Consider the following 25,029-nt stretch of genomic DNA (forward strand, 5'->3'; position numbering starts at 1 on the left):
AAATGTTTTCAAGTATGTTAAAAATAGAAGAGAAATGAGAGTGGATATAGAACCACTAGAAAATGAGGCAGGAGAAATAACAACAGGGGACAAGGAGACGGCTGATGAACTATATGAGTATTTTGCATCAGTCTTCATTGTGGAAGACACTAGCAGTATGCCTGATGTTGTAGTGTGTGAAGGAAGAGAAGTGGGTGCAGTTACTGTTACAAGAGAGAAGGTGCTCAAAAAGCTGAACAACATAAAGGTTCATAAGTCACCCAGACCAGAGGAACTGTACCCTTGGGTTATGAAAGAGGTAGCGTGAGAGATTGTGGTGGCATTAGAAATGATGTTTCATTGGACTCTGGCATGGTGCCAGAGGACTGGAAAATTGTAAATGTTACTCCACTCTTTAAGAAAGGAGGAAGGCAGCAGAAAGGAAATTATAGATCAGTTAGCCTGACCTCAGTGGTTGGGAAGATGTCGGAGTCAATTATTAAGGATGAGGTGATGGAGTACTTGGTGACACAGAATAAAATAGTACAAAGTCAGCATGGTTTCCTTCAGGGAAAATCCCGCCTGACAATCCTGTTAGAATTCTTTGAGGAGATTACAAGTAGGATAGATAAAGGGGATGAAGTAGATTTTGTATATTTGGACTTTCAGAAGGCCTTTGACAAGGTGCCACACATGAAACTGCTTACCAAATTAAGAGCCCATGGTATTACAGGAAGGTTACTAACATGGTTAGAGTATTGGTAGGAGGCAGCAAGTGGGAATAAAAGGATCCTTTTCTGTTTGGCTGCCAGTGACTAGTGGTGTTCCTCAGGGGTCGGTGTTGGGACTACTTCCTTTTTATGCTGTATATAATAGATGGCTTTGTTTCCAGTTTTGCAGATGATATGAAGATTGGTGGAGGGACAGGTAGTGTTGAGGAAACAGGTAGGATGCAGAAGAACTTAGATAGATTAGGAGAATGGGCAAGAAAATGGCAAATGAAATACAATGTTGGAAAATGTATGGTCATGCACTTTGGTAGTAGAAATAAATATGCAGAATATTTTCTAAATGGGGAGAAAATCCAGGAATCTGAGGTGCAGAGGAACTTGGCAGTCCTTAGAACCATAGAAACTACAGCACAGAAACAGGCCCTTTGGCCCTTCTTGGCTGTGCCAAACCATTTTCTGCCTAGTCCCACTGACCTGCACACGGACCATATCCCTCCATACACCTCCCATCCATGTATCTGTCCAATTTATTCCTAAATGTTAAAAAAGAACCCACATTTACCACCTCGTCTGGCAGCTCATTCCATACTCCCACCACTCTCTGTGTGAAGAAGCCCCCCCTAATGTTCCCTTTAAACTTTCCCCACCTCACCCTTAACCCATGTCCTCTGGTTTTCTTCTCCCCTTGCCTCAGTGGAAAAAGCCTGCTTGCATTCACTCTATGTATACCCATCATAATTTTATATACCTCTATCAAATCTCCCCTCATTCTTCTACGCTCCAGGGAATAAAGTCCTAACCTATTCAACCTTTCTCTGTAACTGAGTTTCTCAAGTCCCGGCAACATCCTTGTAAACCTTCTCTGCACTCTTTCAACCTTATTTATATCCTTCCTGTAATTTGGTGACCAAAACTGAACACAATACTCCAGATTCGGCCTCACCAATGCCTTATACAACCTCATCATAACATTCCAGCTCTTATACTCAATACTTCGATTAATAAAGGCCAATGTACCAAAAGCTCTCTTTACGACCCTATCTACCTGTGATGACACTTTTAGGGAATTTTGTATCTGTATTCCCAGATCCCTCTGTTCCACTGCACTCCTCACTGCCTTACCATTAACCCTGTATGTTCTACGTTGGTTTGTCCTTCCAACGTGCAATACCTCACACTTGTCAGTATTAAACTCCATCTGCCATTTTTCAGCCCATTTTTCCAGCTGGTCCAAGTCCCTCTGCAGGCTCTGAAAACCTTCCTCACTGTCTACTACACCTCCAATTATCATCAGCAAACTTGCTGATCCAATTTACCACATTATCATCCAGATCATTGATATAGATGACAAATAACAATGGACCCAGTACTGATCCCTGTGGCACACCACTAGTCACAGGCCTCCACTCAGAGAAGCAATTCTCTACCACCACTCTCTGGCTTCTTCCATCGAGCCAATGTCCAATCCAATTTACCACCTCTCCATGTATACCTAGCGACTGAATTTTCCTAACTAACCTCCCATGCGGGACCTTGTCAAAGGCCTTACTGAAGTCCATGTAGACAATATCCACTGCTTTCCCTTCATCCACTTTCCTGGTAACCTCCTCGAAAAACTCCAACAGATTGGTCAAACATTTGACCTACCACGCACAAAGCCATGTTGACTCTCCCTAATAAGCCCCTGTCTATCCAAATGCTTGTAGAGTCTGTCTCTTAGTACTCCCTCCAATAACTTACCTACTACTGACGTTAAAATCACCGGCCTATAATTCCCCAAATTACTTTTCTTTTTTTTATATATATATAATTTTTATTGAATTTTCAAAAAGAATACATGAAAAGATAAAATCTACCCACCCCCCTCCCCTTAACCCTCCCCCCCCCCATGTATATAGTCCTAACCGAATTACTTTTCGATCCTTTTTTAAATAACGGAACAACATGAGCCACTCTCCAATCCTCCGCCACTTCACCTGTAGACAGCGACATTTTAAATATCTCTGCCAGGGCCCCCGCAATTTCAACACTAGTCTCCTTCAAGGTCCGAGGGAACACTCTGTCAGGTCCCGGGGATTTATCCACTTTAATTTTCCTCAAGACAGCAAGCACCTCCTCCTTTTCAATCTGTACAGTTTCCATGGTCTCACTACTTGATTCCCTCAATTCCATAGATTTCATGCCAGCTTCCTTAGTAAATACAGACGCAAAAAACCTATTTAAGATCTCCCCCATTTCCTTTGGTTCCGCACAAAGCCGACCACGCTGATCTTCAAGAGGACCAATTTTATCGCTTACAATCCTTTTGCTCTTAATATACTTGTAAAAGCTCTTTGGATTCTCCTTCACTTTGACTGCCAAGGCAACCTCATGTCTTCTTTTAGCCCTCCTGATTTCTTTCTTAAGTATTTTCTTGCACTTCTTATATTCCTCAAGCACCTGATTTACCCCCTGTTTCCTATACATTTCATACAACTCCCTCTTCTTCTTTATCAGAGTTGCAATATCCCTTGAGAACCAAGGTTACTTATTCCTATTCAATTTGCCTTTAATCCTGACAGGAACATACAAACTCTGCACTCTCAAAATTTCCCCTTTGAAGGCTTCCCACCTACCAATCACATCTTTGCCAGAGAACAACCTGTCCCAATCCACGCTTTTTAGATCCTTTCTCATTTCTTCAAATTTGGCCTTCTTCCAGTTCAGAACCTCAACCCTAGGACCAGATCTATCCTTGTCCATGATCAAATTGAAACTAATGGTGTTATGATCACTGGAACCAAAGTGCTCCCCTACACAGACTTCTGTCACTTGCCCTAATTCGTTTCCTAACAGGAGATCCAATATTGCATCCCCTCTAGTTGGTCCCTCTATATATTGATTTGGAAAACTTTCCTGAACACATTTTACAAACTCTAAACCATCTAGACCCCTAACAGTATGGGAGTCCCAATCAATGTATGGAAAATTAAAATCCCCTACCACCACAACTTTATGTTTCCTGCAGTTGCCTGCTATCTCTCTGCAGATTTGCTCTTCCAAGTCTCGTTGACTGTTGGGTGGTCTGTAATACATCCCACTAATGTGGTCATACCTTTCCTGTTTCTCAGCTCCACCCATAAGGACTCAGTAGACTAGCCCTCTAATCTGTCCTGCCTGAGCACTGCTGTAATATTTTCCCTAACAAGCAATGTTACTCCCCCACCTTTCATTCCTCTGCCTCGATCACATCTGAAACATCGGAACCCTGGAATATTAAGCTGCCAGTCCTGCCCCTCCTGTAGCCAAGTTTCACTAATTGCTACAACATCATAATTCCACGTGTCAATCCATGCCCTCAACTCATCTGCCTTCCCCGCAATACTCCTAGCATTGAAATATATACACCTCAGAAGATTTTTACCACCACTCACAACCTTTCTATCAGCGGATTTGTTTAAACTTTCAACATCATTTATTTTTACCCCAGCCACACTGTCAGCTCTGGCACTCTGGTTCCCATCCCCCTGCAAATCTAGTTTAAAGCCTCCCCAATAGCACTAACAAACCTCCCAGAAAGGATATTGGTCCCCCTGTGGTTCAAGTGTAACCCGTCTCTCTTGTACAGGTCCCACCTGCCCCAGAAGAGGTCCCAATGATCCTGAAATCTGAAACCCTGCCCCCTACACCAGTTCCTCAGCCACTTGTTCCTCCTCCAGAGCATCCTATTCCTACCCTCACTGGCACCTAGCACAGGTAGCAATCCTGAGATTACCACCCTTGAGGTCCTGCTTTTCAACTTCCTACCAAGCTCTCTATACTCACTGTCCAGGACCTCTTCACTCTTCCTTGCTATGTCATTGGTACCGATGTGCACCACGACATCTGGCTGGTCACCCTCCCACTTCAGAACGTCATGCAATCGATCAGAGACATCCTTGACCCTGGCACCTGGGAGGCAACAAACCATTCTGGATTCTCTGTCACGACCACAGAACCTTCTGTCTGCACCTCTAACTATCGAGTCCCCTATCACTACCGCTCTCCTCTTTTCCCCCCTCCCTTCTGCACTGCAGAGCCAGACTCAGTGCCAGAGATCCGGCTACTGCAGCTAGTCCCAGGTAAGTCATCCCCCCCAACAGTATCCAATGCGGTATACTTGTTGTTGAGGGGAATGGCCACAGGGGAACCCTGCTCTGCCTGCCCTTTCCTCTTCCCTCACCTGACAGTGACCCAATTTCCTGTCCTCTGCTCCTTTGCGTAACTACCTCCCTGTAGCTACGATCTATAATCTCCTCATTCTCCCGAATGATCCGCAGGTCATCCAGCTCCTGCTCCAGTTCCCTAACACGGTTTGTCAGGAGCTGCAGCTGGATGCACTTCTTGCAGGTGTCGTTGTCAGGGACACCGGACGTCTCCTGCAAGAGGAGCATTCCACCATCCTGCCTGGCATTCTCACTGCACTAAACAATCTGAACAAAAAACTTACCGGAACCTACCCTGGCCTCTGCCTGTTCTTGCCGAAGCCTGTTTGAGCCAAAGCCGTCCCACTCTGACTCAGTCCACTCCAACGAGGGTGTCCTTGTGCAGAACGCCCTGAAGGTTAACTTGCAGTTTGAGTTGGTGGTGAGGAAGGCAAATGCCATGTTAGCATTCATTTCAAGAGATCTAGAATACAAGAGCAAGGATGTGATGCTGAGGCTTTATAAGGCACTGGTGAGGCCTCACCTTGAGTATTGTGCGTAGTTTTGGGCCCCTCATCTTAGAAAAGATGTGCTAGCATTGGAGAGGGTCCAGAGGAAGTTCACAAGGATAATTCCAGGAATGAAAGGGTTATCATACGAGGAACGTTTGATGGCTCTGGGCCTGTACTCGCTGGAGTTCAGAAGGTTGGGGGGGATCTCATTGAAACATTTCAAATGTTGAAACATTTTCCAATGTTAAAAGGCCGAGACAGAACAGATGTGATGGGAGAGTCTAGGACAAGAGGGCACAGCCTCTGGATAGAGGGGCGCCCTTTCACAACAGAGATGTGGAGAAATTTCTTTAACCAAAGGGTAGTGAATTTGTGGAACTTGTTGCCACAAGCAGCTGTGAAGGCCAGGTCGTTGGGTGTATTTAAGGCAGAGATTGATAGGTTCTTGATTGGACATGGCATCAAAGGTTATGGGGAGAAGTCTAGGAACTGGAGTTGAGGAGGAGATAGAAAAAAATGATCAGCCATGATTGAATGGCGGAGCAGACACAATGGGCCAGTTGGCCTAATTCTGCTCCTGTGTCTCATGGTCTTATGTTCCCCTGCATTTGGGGAAATTTGTTAATGCATATCTGAAAAAAAAACAAAGCTGAAGAGTACTGGGGTCTGTGGAACCCCAATGGTAACAACCTTCCAGTGACAAAGTGATCCATCAACTATTACCCTGAGCTTCCTACCACTGAGTCAGTTCTGGATCTAATTTGCCAATCTCCTTGGAGTCCGCCTGCTTTTACTGCTTTGACTAACCATGTGATAATTTGTCAAAAGCCTTGTTAAAACCTACATCACAAATCTGTCCTCATTGAATCTTGTTATTACCTCAGCAAAGAATTCAGTCAGGTTATTCCTTCCCTTAACAATTCCACTTTGACCATCAATGATTAGACAGTGCCTTTTCAAATAAGTTTTCTGTTCTACCAGTAACTTGTGGACTACTGTAGTTAGATTAACTGCCCTGTCATTACTTTCTTTTCTGCTGCCTCCCTTTTTAAATATGGTTCAACATCAGTGTTTCTCTGATCATCTGGCACCACTCGTGAAGCCAGAGAGGATTGAAAAGCTGTCATCAGAGCCTCTGCAATTATCTCCTTTACTGCTTTTAACTGTGTGGAATGTATTTCATTGGAGGCAGATTTTTTATCTGTTTCCAAAGATGTTAAACTCCCTAATGCTTCCTCCAGTTCTGTGATTGAACAACAGATATTTCATACTACTTTACTTTAACTATGGTCTTCTCATCATCTCCCACTTTTGTGATAATGGTAGCAAAGACGTTTTTCAGAATACAGCCTGTGACCTCTGCCTCTATATCCTTTTAGCTCCATTATTTACCCAGCTCTTCAGCCCACTACATTCAGCCTCCTCTGTCTTGGAGATTCAAGTGCTCGTCCAGATACTTTTAAAATGTTTTATGAATCTAAACCTACATGACCCACTTAGAAAAAAAAAAGTCCAGATTTCAACCATCCCCTGCGTGAAAACTTTTCCTCAATCCCCTTTAATGTTCTCGCACTTTAGCTTAAACCCAAGCTCTTTGGTTTGAGTTGTCTCCATTATGGAGAGAAATTTCTTGTTATCCACCCTATGTATACATCTTGTAATCTTGTGTACCTCTGTCAAGCCCCACCATCAGCTTTCTCTGCACCAAGGAAAGCAAACTCAACTGGGCTGAAAAATGGTAGATGGAATTTAACGCAGACAAGTGTGAGGTATTGTATTTTGGGAGGACAAACCAGGGTAGGACTTACATGATGAGCAGTAGGGCACTGAGGAGTGTGGCAGAATAGAGGGAGCTGGGTATACAGATCCATAATTCCTTGAAAGTGGCGTCACAGTTACAGTACTGTGCAAAGTCTTCAGCACATACAGTATATATATGTAGGGTACCTAAGACCTTTGCACAGTACTGTATATTGATTAAAAGTGTGTGTGTGTATATATATATATATATATGACCAAGAGTTTTGCACACGGCCATAGAAAGGGTCATAAAGAAAGCTTTTGGCACATTGGCCTTCATAAGTTAAAAGTATTGAGTAAAAGAGTTAAATGTTATGTTAACATTGTATAAGATGTTGGTGACGCCATATTTGGAGTATTGTGTGTAGTTTTGGTCACCTGTCTACAGGAAGGATGTCAATAAGTTTGAAAGAGTGCAGACCAAAATTTACAAGGATCTTGCCAGGACTTAAGGATCTGAGGTATAGGGAAACTTTGGACAGGTTAGGACTTTATTCCCTGGGAGCATTGAAGAATGACGGGAGATTTAATAGAAGTATACAAAATTATGAGGAGTATAGATAAAGTAGGTTAAATGCAACCAGGCTTTTCAAGTCAAGTCAAGTCAAGTCACTTTTTATTGTCATTTCGACCATAATTGCTGGTACAGTACACGGTAAAAACGAGACGTTTTCAGGACCATGGTGCTACATGAAACAATACAAAAACTACACTGAACTACGTAAAACAACACAAAAACTACACTAGACTACAGACCTACCCAGGACTGCATAAAGTGCACAAAACAGTGCAGGCATTACAATAAATAATAAACAGGACTATAGGCACAGTTGAGGGCAGTAGGTTGGTGTCAGTCCAGACTCTGGGTATTGAGGAGTCTGATGACTTGGGGGAAGAAACTGTTACATAGTCTGGCTTTTCCACTGAGGGTGGGTGAGACTGGAACTAGAGGTCATGGGTGAAAGGAGAAATGTTTAAATATAACATAAGGATGGTGAGAGTATGGAAAATGGAAAAAGCCGCAGGTGAAAGTGGTGGATATGGATTTAATTTCAACATTTAAGAGAAATTTGGATAGTTACATGGATGGGAGGGGTATGGAGGTCTGTGGTCCTAATGCGGTTTGATCAGACTTGGGAAATGAATAGTTTGGCATGGACTAAATGGGCTGAAGGGCCTGTTTCTGTGCTGTAGTCTTCTATGACTCTATCCTGTTTATCTTTATAACTGAAATTTTCCATCCCAGACAACATCCTATTACATGCTTCCTGTAGTGTGGTGACCCAAACTGTACCCTGTTCTCCAACTGTGGCCCAACTCGAGTTTGTCTAAAATTTTAAGTATTTTTTAAAAAGCATCTTAGGATTTTTTTTCACATTTTATCTTCCAATGTTTGTTCATAATCTCCCATTAATAATTTCTTTCTTAATTTCACTCCTAGACATTGTTACCTGTTCCAGGGTTTTTGTTGTAGTAGACAATTAATATCTGATGCTTGCCTCCTTATCCTTTTCTTGGATGCATTGAAATTTCAGTGTGATTCAAGCATGCTGCAGCCACATTGTTGTGCTATTTAAAGGTCAATGATTGCGGGGTTGTGCTATGAAGTAATGCTAAATACACGCTCTGAGATCGATTCTTACTTCTGTCTTCAATCACCTTTGACCTTGGTCTTAACAATCAGGTGCTTAACAGAAAATTTCAGTAAGTCTAGCAGTTTTCAATGAATGCAAACATTAGTTGTAACAGTCTTCATTTTAATTGCATCGAATGCACAGATAACCTAATAACATTTTCAGAAGCACACTGAGCTTTGGATACTAATTCAGTGTGTAATGTTTAAGAATGTTGTGCTGCAAGGGATTATTTCTCAGCCTTCTTTGAGTAACAGCAGCTCCAAATCACACAGTACTTTGTTGTTTCATGGAACTAAAATGATAACTTATACCAGTGCATGTCTAGTCCTAAACAAGTTACTTTGAAATACTGAGTGACAAGGTATACCTCAACAAGAAAGGATTTGTCTCCCTCAAGTGCACAACCAGCAAGTGTGTAACGATAGGCACAATGCCCAGCGTCATGACAGCAGTTGCAATGTCTGTACTCTGCAGAAGTTCATATTCCATATTTACTTACAAAACATATATGCTAAGGGTGACACAGGGGTGCTGCTAATATGGCTGCTGTCTTACAGCACCAGAGACTGGGCTTCAGCCCTCGCCTGTGTGAACTTTATCTGTTGTCTCTGTCTACCATTTTCTGGGTGTAAATATCTCTGGGGACCTAACCTGAGTGCAACTTATTGAAGTAACTATAAAGAAGGCAAGACAGCAGGTATATTTCCTTTGGAGTTTGAGGAGGTTTGGTTTGTCAACTAAAACACACGAACACTTCTACAGATGTACTGTGGAGAGCATTCTGACTGGCTGCATCATCGACTGGTATGGTGGGGGGCGGGCGGGGAAAGGCTACTGCACAAGATCGAAGTACGTTGCAGAAACTTGTAAAATTCGTCACCTCTGTTGTGTCTGTAGACAACTACATATCGATTAAATAAGAGCACGCACTTGGGAGATTGGTTTAATTGTGTATTCACATTGCAGTGAGAGAGAGAGAGAGAAAACGATGGGCATGCACAGACAACAGAACAATATGTTACGCTAACAGAGGTCATTGCTCTAAAAGAAATAGATCCATTCATTACACTTCCTCCCCCTTTAGATTAATGCAGCATAAAACTCTGTATGTACAAAACATTCAAATTCCCTTTCATAAACCCATAATCCAAATAAACACACTTTCACAATAACAGCCTATAACTAACTTCAAGTCCTAAAGGTTCAGTCTTTTGGGTGGCGCTCTTTTTCTTTCAGGGTAGCGCCTCTGGACCTGTGGAGTGACATCAGGTTTGGTAGGTGTCTTGTCTAAGACAACATTGTCAATTTTCCATGTCATGTTGCTGTCAGTGACATAATCATCACTGAGAGGTAAGCCCAGTGACTGTAATGTGTTCGTCCTTTAGATGCAATCGACTAAGGTGTGTTTGGTTGAGCATTCGGTATTTGGTCCACATGACACTTCCATGTCTGAAATCCAACATCCAATGTGTACTTCATGGTCCAATTCTTGTAGCTATCCTACCGGGTGCCCGCTTGTCTTCTTGGTAATCAAGCTGTAGGACTTCCTGTCCAATCTCGAAGCTCCTTGCTGCTTCACTTAGCAACTAGCTGAACTGTATATTCTGTACTTCCCTCTGGAGGTCTGGCTTCAGGAGGTCAACACGAGATCTTAAATTTCTGCTCATGAACAGCATTGCAGGTGTTTGATTTGTCATTGCATGAATAGAGTTCTGATACACAAAAAGCTGTCCACCTTGTGCTGTAGAGAAATGTCCTCCTTGTCCATTGCTTTAATGGACTTCGTGAAGGTTTGGATAAACCTTTCAGCTAACCCATTCATTGCTGGGTGGTGAGAAGCTGACTTGAAATGACTGATGCCATTTTTCTTCATGAACAGTCGGAATTCTTCTGACATGTATTGTGGTCTGTTGTCACTCACAATTTGTTCTGGTAAGCCGTTCCTGGTGAAGATTCTCCTCAGAGCAGAGACAGTCTTTGCTGAGCTGCTTCACTGGTATAACCTCCGGCCACTTCGAATGAGCATCCACAGCAATCAGGAACATGGAGTCCATGAATGGCCCAGAAAAGTCAATATGTACTTTTTGCCATGGTGACAATGGCCACTCCACAGGTGTACCGGTGCCTGTGTGGGTGCATTTTGAGCTTTTGGCCATGTCTTCAATCTGTTTATCTATTCCCAGCCACCACACATAGCTCCGGGCCAGACTCTTCATCTTGACTGTACCCATGTATACTTCATGCTGATTTTCTACACTCTGGTGTGCAGTTTCGAGGGAACCACAACACGAGATCCAGACATCATCATTCTTTGACATATTGACGTTCGTCTCATCTCACTGAGAACTCACTGGCCATCATTGTATGGAGATTTCAGAGACTTTTGACAATGTGGGGTCATTCCTTCTCTCTGTTTGTATTTTGAAATTTGTTACCAGCATCTGGTGTAGTACAGTTTTGCCAGGTCACTGAGTGAAGACTTTTCTTCAGTTGCCATCAGTGGACAACCAATTTCCCCTGGAATCAATGAAGTATGACTATGACTATACTATGACTATGGAAGACATGACAAGCCATCAGCATTGCTGTGTTACTTGGTACCCTTGAACTCTTTGCCATAAGAGCGGGCTCCGAGGAAAATGCCCAACGTTGTAACCGGGTAGCAGTCATCACTGGAATTCCCTTCCTGGGATTGAAAATGGACACAAGGGGCTGGTGATCTGTCACTAGAGTAAACTTTTGTCCATAGAGGTAGTGGTGGAACTTCTTTATTCCCCATACTAGACTAAGGGCCTCTCGGTCGATCTGTGTGTGGTTGTGTTCTGTGCTCATCAGTGATCTTGAAGCAAATGCAATTGGGCATTTAGATCCATCTTTCATAATGTGTGACAAAATGGCTCCAACGCATTGCACGCCAGGCAAAGATGGGTAATAATGAATGAGCAGTTTATCGAATGTTATTAGTCCCCTTGTTTCCTTGAATGTTTTTTCATATCTTTTTGACAATTCCCACTCTGCTCCTGTATGTAATAATGCATTCAATGGATGCAGCACTGTAGCAATGTTTGGGAGAAATCAGTGATAATAGTTTTCAAGGCCCAAGTATGACCTGAGTTGTGACACATTTTCCAGTTTGGGTCCCTGTAGCACTACTTCAGACTTCTCTTGTGACTTATGTTATCCATGCTTGTCAATGGCATGCCCACAATAGGAGATTTCATTCTTGAAAAACTCAGATTTCTCTCTCTTTGCATGCAGACCATATTCATTCAGCCTGGTAAGCACTTTACCAAGGTTCTGGAGGCACTCATCATTTTTGCCAGTCACGATGATGTCATCAAGGTAACATTGTTTCTCTGGGATATCTTGGAGCACTTGGTCGTTTGCCCTTTGCCAAATTGCTGGAGCTGAAGCGACACCAAAGACAAGACAATTATATTGGAACAGTCCCTTGACAGTGTTAATTGTGAGAAGGTTCCTGCTTGACTCTTCAATCTCCATTTGCAGATAGGTTTGTGGCAAGTCAATCTTTGAAAACCTCTCCCTGCCTGCTAAAGATGCAAAAATGTCTTCTATTTGTGGCAGGGGACTGCATAGTACATAACACCAGGATGATGCTCATCTTGAAATCCCCACATAATGGCCTAATTCTGCTCCTATGTCTTATGGTCTTATAGTCTCATATGCAAATGGCTCTGGCCTTCCCTTTCTTGATCACTGGGACAATGGGCATGGCCCAATTGCTCCACTCAACCTTGGAGAAAATTCTAGATGCCTCCAAGCTCTGCAGTTTAGCATCCACTTTAGGACATAGTGCGTAAGACACTAGACACGCTTTATGGAATCTTGGTGTTACTGCTTCATTCAATTCAATTCTGGCCTTCATGCCTTTGAGTTTACCAATCCCTTTGTCAAACACCTCATTAGTGTTAAGCAGCTGTGCCAGTCTCTGGATAGTGCCACCATTCGGGCTGCCGTTGTCTGCTGATGTCACACTGAGAGCTTCGACTGAGTGCCAGTCTAGTTGGATTTTTCTCAAACACTCACATCCAATAAGTGCTGGCCCTCCACTTTTCAATACATAAAGCTCTAATTGTTGTGTTTGGCTTCCATACGTTACATTTACTTTCAGCTTGCCTTTCATCTGTGTAAGCCTTTATGATCACTGAGGTCTTCTCTAATGGTACCTTAGCAAACAGCCTATTATAGTCAGCCTCAGGAATTATGGCCAAAGCTGACACTGTATCCAGCTCCATTTTCAGTTTTACACCAGACATCTATTGTGATCCAGGTTATTTTGTGATTTGTTTTCATTATACTATGCAGTTCTCAGCACGACAAGTTCACCTTTGTCAGGCTTTGTTGTCTCATTCTGTTTTACATTCGGTAACTGTATGCATATGCTTAGTTTTGTGCTTGCAACTTTTCACTGGGCTGTGCTTTTTGTCTGGCTTGCACATTCTCTCTATGTGACCTTGTCTGTGACACTCTCTGCAGACTTTTTCTTTGAACCAACAGCCATTTGCATCATGGGAGGATTTGCCACATCGATAACAGTTTTGGCATTTTGCACCATTCAGTGACATTTTGTGCATTTCACATTTTAACCTCCGTTGGAAAGAGTGATCACAGTATGAATGAGTTTCTCATACAAATGGAGGGTGCAATATTTCGATCTGAAACCAGTATATTATGCCTGAACAATCAAGACTACAGTGGGATGAGAGAGGATTTGGCTAGTGTAGACTGGGAACACGGGCTATGTGGTGAGATGGTTGAGCAACAGTGAAAGACTTTTAAAGAGATTTTTCATAGTGCTCAACCAAAATATATTCAAGATAAAAGCAAGAACAGTAAGGGTGGAGAGAATTAGCCTTGGATAACTAAGGAAATAAAAGAAAGCATCAAACTAAAACCTCATGCGTACAAAGTTACCAAGAATAGTAGGAAACCGGAAGATTGGGAAAACTTTAAAAAGCAGCAAAGAACCACTAAGCGAGCAATAAATAAAGGGAAGATAGATTATGAAAACAAACTAGCACAAAATATGAAAACAGATAGTAAAAGTTTTTATAATTAGATAAAGTGGAAAAGGGTGGCTAAAATGAATGTAGGTCTCTTGGAGGATGAGAAGAGGGAATTGATATTGGGTAATGAGGAAATGGCTGAGGCCTTGAATGACTATTCTATGTGAGCCTTCCCAGTGGAGGACACGTCTAACATGCCAAAGAGAGATATTATGGATGCAATGGGAGGTGAGGACCTTGATACAATAGCTATCACTGAAGAGGTAATGCTGAGCAAACTTGTGGACCTGAAGATAGATAAATCCCCTGGTCCTGATGGAATGCATCCCATGGTACTGAAAGAAATGGTAGAGGCTGTGGTGATAATTTACCAAAATTCTCTGGACTCTGGGCAGGTCCCAGCGGATTGGAAGACGGCGACTGTCATGCCACTGTTCAAAAAAAAATGTAGACAAAAGGCAGGTTACTATGGGCCGGTTAGTTTAACATCTGCAGTTGGGAAAATGCTTGAAGCTCTCATTAAAAAAGTAATAGTGAGGCATCTGGAAAGAAATGGATCCATCAGGCAGACACAGCATGGATTCAGCAAAGGTAGGTCCTTTTTGAGAAACTTGCTGGAGTTCTTTGAGGATATAACAAACCCAATGGATAGAGGGGAACAGATGGATGTTATTTACTTGGGTCTTCAGAAGGTGCTCGATAAGGTGCCGCTTAACAGACTTACCCACATTTGAATTGAATTGAATTGACTGTTTCTTACATCCCTCGTATACACAACAAGTAATAATCTTTACATTATGTCTCTGTCTAAATGTGCAATGATAGTAATTTATAATAAATAGAACAGTCAATGTAACATAGAAATACACTCAAATCAGTGTGAGTTAATCAGTCTGATGGCCTGGTGGAAGAAGCTGTCCTGAAGCCTGTTGGTCCTGGCTTTTATACTGCAGTACCGTTTCCTGGATGGTAGCAGCTGGAACAGTTGTGGTTGGGGTGACTCAGGTCTCCAATGATCCTTCAGGCCCTTTTCACACACCTGTCTTTCTAAATGTCCTGAATAGTGGGAAGTTCACATCTACAGATGCGCTGGGCTGTGCCCCTGTAGAAACTGCTTCGGATTTGGGGGCCCATACCAAACTTCCTCAACTGTCTGAGGTGAAAGAGGACCTTTTGTGCATTTTTCACCACACAGCCAGTATGTACAGACCACGTGAGATCCTCGATGATGTTTATGCCGAGGAACTTCAAGCTATTCAGTCTGTCAACCCCAGATCCATTGATGTCTATAGGGGTTAGTCTGTCTCCATTCCTCCTGTATTCATCTTGCTTGCTGGCCTTCCAGGGGTTACTGGGTTGCGTAAGAGACTGCACGTTCTTATAACAAGTAAGCTAGGAAGCGCAGGGGTTTTCTTTTTTTTCCACCATGTTGTTCACATTACAATACAGTTCAACCCTCTCGATATTTGACTCCCAGCCTTCATTAGTGCTATCAAATTCATCGACTTTTCTGACTGAAGCCATCGCCATGGTCCTGACGAAGGGTCTTGGCCTGAAACGTCGACTGCACCTCTTCCCAGAGATGCTGCCTGGCCTGCTGCGTTCACCAGCAACTTTTGTGTGTGTTGCCATGTTATTTTCACTTTAATTTCAGCGCGTCTTTCACTGTTACTTATGCATTGTTGAGAAAGTGTGAGAATGAAATTGGCCTTCATAAGGATCAGTGTAAATGGGTGTTGGTAGTTGGTGCAGATATAGTGCTTTGAATATATTCAAGCGCCAATGTTTCCTGTGCTAAGGAATTGCTCACAACTGACAAACTACAGTCTTAAAAACCTTTAAGAGAAGAAATTCCTTCTTATCTCAGTCTCAAATTGTTGCTGCCTTTTCCTGACGCATGGCTTTCTGGTCCAAGCTTCTCCCATGAGGTGAAACCTTTTCCACCATTTATCCTGTCAAGACCCTTAAAAATGTTGTGTATTTCAATAGGATCATCTCTCTCCTCTCCCCTCTCTCTCCTGTTTCCCTTATCTCCCCTCTCTCCTCTCTCTCCCCTCTCTCCCCCTCTCCCCTCCCTCCCCTCTCTCCCCTCTCCCCTCCCTCCCCTTTCTCTCTCTCCCTCTCTCCCCCCCTTTCCCTCTCCCTCCCTTCTCTAATCTTCAACTTTCTCACAACTGCCTCCAACAATAATACATCATTCTTAAACAGAGAATCTAAATTGCAAACAGTCCTCAAGTTATGAACTCAAACACAGAAAAAGCCTGAGACATGCTACCAGGCTCAAGGACGGTCTCCTTCCCACTGTTATTAGGCTCTTGAATAAACCTCTTGTATTCTAAAAGATGAACACCTGATCTCCCAATCTATCTCATCGTGACCCTTGCACTATATTTGTCTTCCTGCATTCTCTCTGTAATTTTAACGTTAATGTAATTTTGCATTCTGATTTCCTTTTATTACCACGATGTATTTATGCATTAAATGATCTGTGCACAAAGTTTTTCACTGGATCTTGGTGCATGTGGCAAGAATGAACCAATTCCATTTTACTGCTGCAATCAGACCTCCGTACTTTCAATTAGCCTTCTCGCTTGGCTATTGCACCTGTGTGATAAATGTCATACTGTGATTCTCGTGCCTAGTTACTGAAACAATTGAGTTTATCCCCATGTAACAAATTTCCATGTGGAAAAGGTCAGAACAGATTGAGAGTTGTAGGTTTCATCTGATTGGCTATTGTAGTTTGGGAGCAATCTTGATATCAGCATTATCAGATATTCAAGCCCCAATTGGACCTGAAGAATCAGGGAAATAACTTTTAGCTAACAGAGACAATAAATAAAGAAAGAGAGAGATGGTAACTTTTAGCAAGGGAACATTGCTTTGGTGTTTCCTTGGCAATACAAAATAGTCGTTTATCTAAAAACAATGCCTGTAATAGTTTGGCAGGAGAAAAGGGGAGTATTGTGCAGTTAAACAAATGCTTCCTGTATAAAGTATCTGTCCTCTGAGGTGCAGTAGATTGTTCAAGAATAATACAAGCCTGTTGAGTGAAGATGATATGGCTGCATCTGCCTTTTAATTAGATTAACATAGCATTAAGAAAATCCAAAGGTTTTAAATATTTAATCTTTTGAAAGATGAGCTGCTGGGTTTTCATGAGCCCACTAACATTATAAATACATTAGTTTAACGAGCACTATTATCTTTGAATGTTCCATTGTCTTATGGCAACACATCAACTGAAGAAGCAGATTAAAGAAAATCTATTCTCTGCTGAAATTTTCTGACTTACAAATCCACTCCTTCACTTCCTTTGTAGGCATTCCAGGAAGCGATTACTCCAACTCCAACTACATTGATGGGTATCGAAAGCAGAATGCATACATTGCGACACAAGGGCCTCTGCCAGAGACATTTGGAGATTTTTGGAGGATGATCTGGGAGCAACGAAGTGCAATTGTTGTGATGATGACCAAACTGGAAGAGCGATCACGGGTAAGATAGACAGCATCAGAATTTAATGTATTAAGATAACTATTAATACAGAGTATGAACTTCCTCTGTGGCTACTGAAGTTGAAAGAGCAATGGTGTTCACCACTCCATATGACGTAGGCACAGAATTAGGCCATTCAACCTGTCGAGTAAAATCGATAGGCAGAATAACTCATTGTTTTCTACTCTTGACTCTTTTTATCTTTCCCACCTCATTTTTCATAGATTTTCATTTACTAGCCTCTCTCCGAGGCAAGATCCTGGTTCCAATTCTTCCTTCATATTCTTTGCTCCTCGCTTGGCTCAGGTTTTCACAATGTTTTCAGAAATGCTATGGCTTCTCTGAGCCAGTCCCAAAATGTTTAGTTTTCTGGCTTATCCCAGGAGTACAGCAATTAAAGTGTAATGTTACTGTGCTTTCATATGAAGTGCTAAAGCAGGAGGTCAGAAATTCACTTTCAATAAGCTGCATCAACCTACCTGATGTTCTACAGATTGTGCACTGTGCCACATGCTTCTGTTACACTGATATGGACTTGCAGGTTTAGTTCAGACTGATGACTGCTTCTGACTTAGCTATTCTGCTTGTTAACCTATGAGCAAATCCTCGTTGCCAGCTGAGCAGTTGACCCATGCACCTTCAGAGACACTGCCACCTGTCGGGAGGACCTTCCTGGTTCTGCCTTAATAAAGCCATTATTGGTGAGGTGGATATCAGTGATTTGTAGTGGAATAAGACCAGAAGAGGAACATAACCATTCCCCAGATTTCATCCTTCATCACCGATATATGTGGAGGAGAGAGTGGAAGTTTATCATAGCAGCAGTTGAAGCCTTTAAATAGGAGGGGAGGAAGCAGGTGGCATGACATAGCCAGACTTTTACACTGAGCACATCAATATGTGTGGTACAGTTGAGATATTTGCATACCAGGCATTTTCTGGAGTAATAAACCCATGTAAAAATAGAAATCTTAAATCTCATGGATCTGATTTAATTTATCAGTCTAGAAAGATGGTCTAAACACAGAAATGACTTAAACAAGGGGTTCTTCACCTTTTTTATGCCATGTAGCCATACCATTAACCACGGGGTCTGTGGACCCCAAAATGGGAACCCCTGGCTTCAGCAAATGTGTTCTGGAAATGAAGCGACTTATTTCCCCATCCCACACCCAACCAATAAGCTTCTATTAGATCAAACTTCTGATTCTGTTCCATTGATACCTTCACAACAACAGAATGGAATCAAAAGTACAGAGGGCAAAGTTGAGCTTTGTAGGGATTTTTGCTTGGGCACAGCAAAGCACCTTGTCTTTTTCTGAGACCATATTTGGGCTGAAGGACCTGTGTACATGCTGTATAACTGTATTTGTTAATGGGGTTACTACTTTCAAAGTTGATGTCCAGTAGGAGTGCACAATACGGGCAGATCATGGCATCACCCAGTATCATTTACTGATGTTTCTATATTGGGGCTTAAGGTGCTTTTTTAACCTGACACAGCAGAACGTGTATAAAGTGAGAAACATCTTCCACCCTAGCAATTTAACAAGGTTATGAATTGCTTAAGGCCGTGGAGACACAAGAGGGGGCAGATGCTGGAGATGACATTATAAATAATCTATTGGATGAACTCAGCAGTTCGAGCAGCATCTATGAGAGAAATGGAATTGTCGACGTCTTGGGCTGATATCAGATGCAGGCTTGAGCTAAAACATAGATAATTCCTTTTCTCACTCCGAGATCTTTTAGCAGGTTGTTTGTTGCTTAAGGCTGTTGGTCTGGCTGTTATGTTTTTGCCGTACTGCAGTTCTATGTGAGATGGATACTTTCAGTCATTGAATAAAGCTTTGGTAGTTTACAGGGGTGGCCTGGCAGATAGTTTGTTGATGCCTTTGTTTTGTGGAAAGAATGTAAGACAAGAATTCCAGCCATAATGGGCTTTATGAAGTAGCAACAACACTAATAGCTGAAAGTGTGCTTATTTCTGTCCCAGCTCCGAAAGATTTGCTCAGTGGAATGTGCATCCAGTGAGGTTATGTTTCATTTGACTGAAAATATGAGTTGCCAGATAATGCCTCATTTTTAAATCTGTATGTTCATCCTGGCAACTGTGTGAACCAACACATGGGAAATTCTCTTCTCAGCTGATAAAATCATCACGAAATTCTTTATGGATTAAACAATAATTAGTTTTATTTCCATGTTAGTTGAATTTCTGAAATAATATTCAAAAGCAAATCACATGCAAAATAGCAGTTTGGAGCAAAATGATAAATTTAGTGTGCTGTGAAAAGAATTGAAAAATATTACAGTAATGTATTAGTTTTAGTCACAGTGCAGAGATTCTCAAAGAATTCCATATCTAAAATTGCACAGCTAGAGTAAACAGCCTGATCATTAGAATCGAACCATAGGTGTCAAATTGGAATATTTTACATAATTGCTCACAGGGAAACAGAGAATGCAGTACTGTATAAAATATTGTTCATTTGATGCGCATAACACCTTGATCCTCAGTGGTTGTTTATGCAATTGCCAAGAATTGTTCCTGTGATAAGGACGTAATGATTAACGCATTTCATTTTATGTATTTAAGTATTGGTAGTGGCAATAAAAAGGTATGTTTGCTTTCAAAATCTATTCATTGCAATAATTTAATAGCATTCCACAACTACAGCCCTCCAGCAAAACCAGCAGTAATTAGTATAATTATAATATTGCGCCATTTAACAGCTTATATAAAATGTTATGCCTTTGTGTTTTATTATTTTGATATCCTGCATGCCACAGATACAGCTTTTTAATACTCATTAACCTGAAGATGCATTTGTTTAAGCAGATAAGGCTGGTAAGTTATCAACGCTGCTCTGGAAACCTTGATTTAAAGGTGTTGAAGTGAAATATACCCTGCATCTACAACCTGCATTTCAGGAGGTGAATTGCCTTATGTGCAAGTTTTGTAAAATAGCAATGCAATTTCCAGAAAACATTTTGAGGTTGAATCTATTTTGTAGTACGGAAATATGTGAAGAGATCTGGGAGTAAATATTTACAGCTAGAAACTGGTTTAGCAAAGGAGACTATCTAATGTGGGCACAGACCAAAGCAGTGACTGTTTTTCCACAAATGCTGACTGACTTAAATAGATGGGTACAGCACAGGAACAGACCCTTTGGCCCATGATGTTGTTCTGTACTAATTATACTAGAAATTAAACAAATTAGCTCTTCTCAGGCTTGCAGCTATCAATTTTACCGATGTTTCAGTAACAAACTCTGCCACCTTCATCAGGGATGACACCTGGGCATGCCGTCCGGTGGTGTACACACCCCGCCATCTGTCCTACCTATTTGGTTAGATCTCATCCAACCAGGTTTCCTTTGTCCCACCATATTCGGGGGTAGCAGAACATTGCATTCACAGGGGCCATAGGATTGACTTCGACAGCACAAAGCTACTGTGCCATGCCAATGGGTTTTGGGGCCCCCTGGTGAAGGAAGCAATTGAAGTAAAACCTAAAGAATAAGAGTTTTAACAAAGGTAAAGGTCTTGCTCAAAGTAAGAATTATAATTTAATTGTAAACAAGGGGGGACAGAGGAAACCAGTGGAACAGACTAACCTGTCAGGAGGTACTGATGATCCCGGTATCTATACCACAGGACTAGACATGCCTGGACAGCATAGATGGCTGAGTTTGTCATCGAAACATTGGTTAGAATTGATACCTGTACCCAACTGGAAGCCCAAGAAGATCATGTACACCGGGAAAGCACTCGATCCAATCTTTTAGAAATTAAATGTCTAATTAAGTTAATTCTTTCTACAGAATGGCAATATCTCTTCATTCTATGCACATTCATGTGCCTATCTAAAACCTCTTAAACATCTTTATCGTATTTAACTCCATGACAACCCCTGGCAGTGCACTCCAGGCACTCACCATTCTCCCCGCACATTCTCTTTGAACTTACCCCCTCATCCTAAGTCCATGCCCTCGATTATTAAACTGTTCTTGTTTAATAAGACACAAGAGATCTTTTAGCATTTTTCATTTTTTGCTTTAGATTTATAGCATCTGCAGTATTTTTTATTTCCATGTTTTATGCAAAGTTTGCTTTGTGTAAATTTGAGGTACAGTGCCTATAAAAGTGTTTACCCCCCTTGAAAGTTTTCATGTTTTATTGCTTTACAGCATTAAATCTCCTGGTGGATGTCTTTGGTCTTCTGTAGCTACTGCTTTGGCTGCAGGACCAATTGAAATCAAAATTAAAATGCATTTTCAGGTCCTATGTTGCAAAGACTCCCAAAGCCCTTCTCTGATAAATGGAATAAATGTCAACAGCTGCTAAATGGGTGGAAATATTACCTCGGCCTTTATTTAATCAAACCTTCCATTACTTGCAGCACTACATACAAAATGCCCTTTCCCATTGGAAAAGATAACAATTGACCAAGGGAATTGTTTTTTTCTATTAAGCATTGTCAATCCCCAAAAGTCAGTCAGATTGGAAAGCCCTTGAATATTGAATGATTTTTACCAACAATGCAAATTTTCTTCTGGGACCAGTTTCAGTGCAGTGAAATTATTGACTTCATAATAAATTCAAGGAATTCAATATTATCACCATAACTAGATTAATAACAAGCAGCAAATTAACAAAGTATTGATGAGCAGAGCATATTATTTTAAAACCAGTTAATTTTTTTTTCTGTCTTGGCAGGTGAAATGTGACCAGTACTGGCCTTCCAGGGGTACAGAAACCTTGGGATTAATCCAAGTCACTCTGCAGGATACAGTTGAATTGGCAACCTATTGTGTTAGAACATTAACATTAGACAAGGTATAACTTTAACTCTGTTAAAGATTTTTTCCAAGTATGTTGAAAATTTTTTTTGCTGCTGTAACATTTATAACCCGGTTTGATCCTGTTCTGGCGCAGTGAACAGAGCTACTGATCCAGATGTTCTTGTCATGAATCGTTGAAGACAGCCTACACTTTACAAGAAGTTTCTTAGAGCTGAACATTAGCTGGAATCCATGTTGACCTTTCTACTTGAAAGGGAACAGAGAAGAACTATAGTCATCATAACCATAGTCATCATAACCATAGATTAAAGTTTAAAACTCAGTTCATGCCAAGAATATGGTGGTCAAGCCCTGGAATGTGACATGTACTGGATTTAAGGATTCTGCTTATTTGCAGTTTCTACAGTATGATGGAATGAGAGGGTTTGCAGGATTATATTCAAAGATGAATTAGGTGGGTCAGGCAGCATACGTTGTCTATGATAAAAGAACTTTGAGGTCACTTTTTGTATCTTGTTGACAGGAACGGGTTAGATGTAGAGCCATGAACTCCCCAGTTCCTGTTTTCTAAAACTAACCAGTTAACTATTGTAAGTTAACACTGGTACATCCAAACAAAACAGGGACAAGTTGTTATATATGGGCTGTTCATGCACTCACAAGCTGAGGATGACCTGTATTGGCTTATGTTCACTACAGGATGTCTTGATTTTTGTTTTCACACTGATATATTAAACAAACATTTCAACTCCAGGTATTGTTACTTCATACGTGCCATGAAGAGCTTTATTGTAGTCTTGGCATGTTTAACTCTGAGAGTAGAAGTTGAATGACATGCAAGGGGGTAGGTACTTTTCCATGTTTGTTATGTGGATGACCTCTGCTGATATGGCAAATGTTAAGTCAAAAGATGCATATTAATATTACAGCAGGAACTAAGGTATGTGCAATTCATTAACCCCTTCTCCCAATGGTTTTTCCTCTACCATCTCCACTATGTGACAATATCTTCCTTCTCTCTCTCTCTCTCTCTCTCTCTCACACACAACCCCACGCCTCGCTTTTCAAGTGTGTCTGTAACCTCCCCTTCCCTGCACTCCTTCCTGCTCCTGGCTCCATTGGCCCAGCATCTCCAATCTCACCTGATTCCACCTTCACATACCCCTTTCTCTCACTTCTGTGTACCAGCCATCTCCCCTCTACACTGTCAGTCTTGATTCAGGATCTCAACCCAAAACATGGGTCATCCCTTGCCTCCAGCAACTTGCATTTTGCTGTACTTCCATGATGTGAATCCATCATAGTGTGGGCGTGAGAAGCACTGTCTGCTGCCAAAGCTACTTCAGCTTTTGGTTTTGATGAGCAAGCTTGCCTGTTTAGTGATGGTTCCACACTAAACAGCACGGCAGCAGCTGGCAAAGTATGGTATGGAAGGAATGCACTTAACAGCAAATGGTAGATTCAGCCTCACTAATAATTCTTCAAAAATGTACCATATCAGCCTTCTCATAGGAGATCTAGACCAATGCACTTATTGAATAACTTGTGTCTTGCTTGGGCTCACAAAAAGGGTTTAAACCCTCATTCTCCTGTGTTTCTCCTTAAAGACCCATAAGTCCATAAGCTAGAGGAACTGAATAAGGCAAGCGGAATGGTTGCTGGTACCCATTTTCAGCTGGATGGACTGGAGTAGTGTGTGGTTAAGTGCTTTGCTCAAAGACACAACATGCTGCCTTGGCCGAGACTCGAACCTACGACCTTCAGATCGTGAGCCCAATGCCCTAACCACTTGGCCACATGCCACACTCTTCAAAGAATGGGGCTTCCCTTCTTCCACAATTAATGCTGCCGTCACCCGCATCTCCTCTAGTTCCTGGACATCTGCCCTCGCCCCATCTTCCCACTGCCTAAACAGGGATAGAGACCCTCTTGTCCTTGTCTACCACTCCCATGAGCCTCTGCATCCAGCACATCACTCTCCACAACTTCCACCATCTTCAACAGGATCCTACCACCTAACATCTTTACCTCTCCCCCCACTTCGTGCAGATATGGCTGTCTTCATGATTCCCTTGTTGATTCATCACTCCCCACTAATCTCCCTCCTGGCACTTATCCCTGCAAGCGGAAGAAGTGTTACACCTGCCCCTTCACCTCCTCCCTCATTTCCATTCAGGAGGGTTCCAGAGAGTCATACCAGATCAAACAACACTTCATCTGCAAAACTGTTGAGGTTGTCTACTGTTGGCAGTGCTTCTGATGCGGCCTCCTCTACATCAGTGAGAACCAACATAAATTGGGGACCGCTTTGTCAAGCATCTTCGTTCCATCTGCACAAACAGGATTTCCTGGTGGCCAACCATTCTATTCCTGATCCCCATCCCCATTCCCATTCCAACATGTCTGTGTTCATTGTCTCCTCTACGTCTATGATGTGGCCATTCTCAGGTTGGAGGAGCAACTCCTTATGTTCCATCTGGGTAGCTTCTAACCTGATGGCATGAACATCAATTTCTCTAAGTTTCAATAATTTCCCCCTCCCTCCCCACCCCTGTCTCCCTTCTTACCTCTTCTTTTCTCACCTACCTAACACCTCCACCCAGGACTTCTCCTCCTTCCCATTCCAGCATGGCCCAGTGATCTACTCTCCAATCAGATTCTTTCTTCTTCGGCTCTTTATCATTTCCACCTATCACCGCCCAGCTTCTCACTTCCCCCTCCCTCACCCACCTGGCTTCACCTAGCTTGTGCTCCTTCCCCTCTCCCCACCTCTTAATCTTGCTTCTTCCCTGTTTCCTTTCAGTCCTGATGAAGGGTCTTGACCTGAAACGTTGACTATTTATTCTTTCCCATAGAAGCAGCCAGACCTGT

The 25,029-nt window shown here is 42.1% G+C and overlaps 1 protein-coding gene across 13 annotated transcripts in view; it reads left to right on the forward strand.

Annotated features, from left to right (window-relative positions):
- The window catches only part of LOC134347072 (receptor-type tyrosine-protein phosphatase delta-like), a 2,469,925-nt gene that overhangs the window by 2,389,400 nt on the left and 55,496 nt on the right, over positions 1 to 25,029 (forward strand). For all 13 annotated transcript variants that reach the window (XM_063049175.1, XM_063049163.1, XM_063049170.1 and 10 more), the window contains 2 exons: positions 17,172 to 17,347; positions 22,073 to 22,192. In XM_063049175.1, coding sequence (XP_062905245.1) covers positions 17,172 to 17,347; positions 22,073 to 22,192 — 296 coding nt within the window. The remainder of the gene's footprint in view (positions 1 to 17,171; positions 17,348 to 22,072; positions 22,193 to 25,029) is intronic.

The sequence above is a fragment of the Mobula hypostoma genome, chromosome 5 (assembly GCF_963921235.1).
Source record: "Mobula hypostoma chromosome 5, sMobHyp1.1, whole genome shotgun sequence".
In the NCBI taxonomy this organism is placed as follows: domain Eukaryota; kingdom Metazoa; phylum Chordata; class Chondrichthyes; order Myliobatiformes; family Myliobatidae; genus Mobula; species Mobula hypostoma.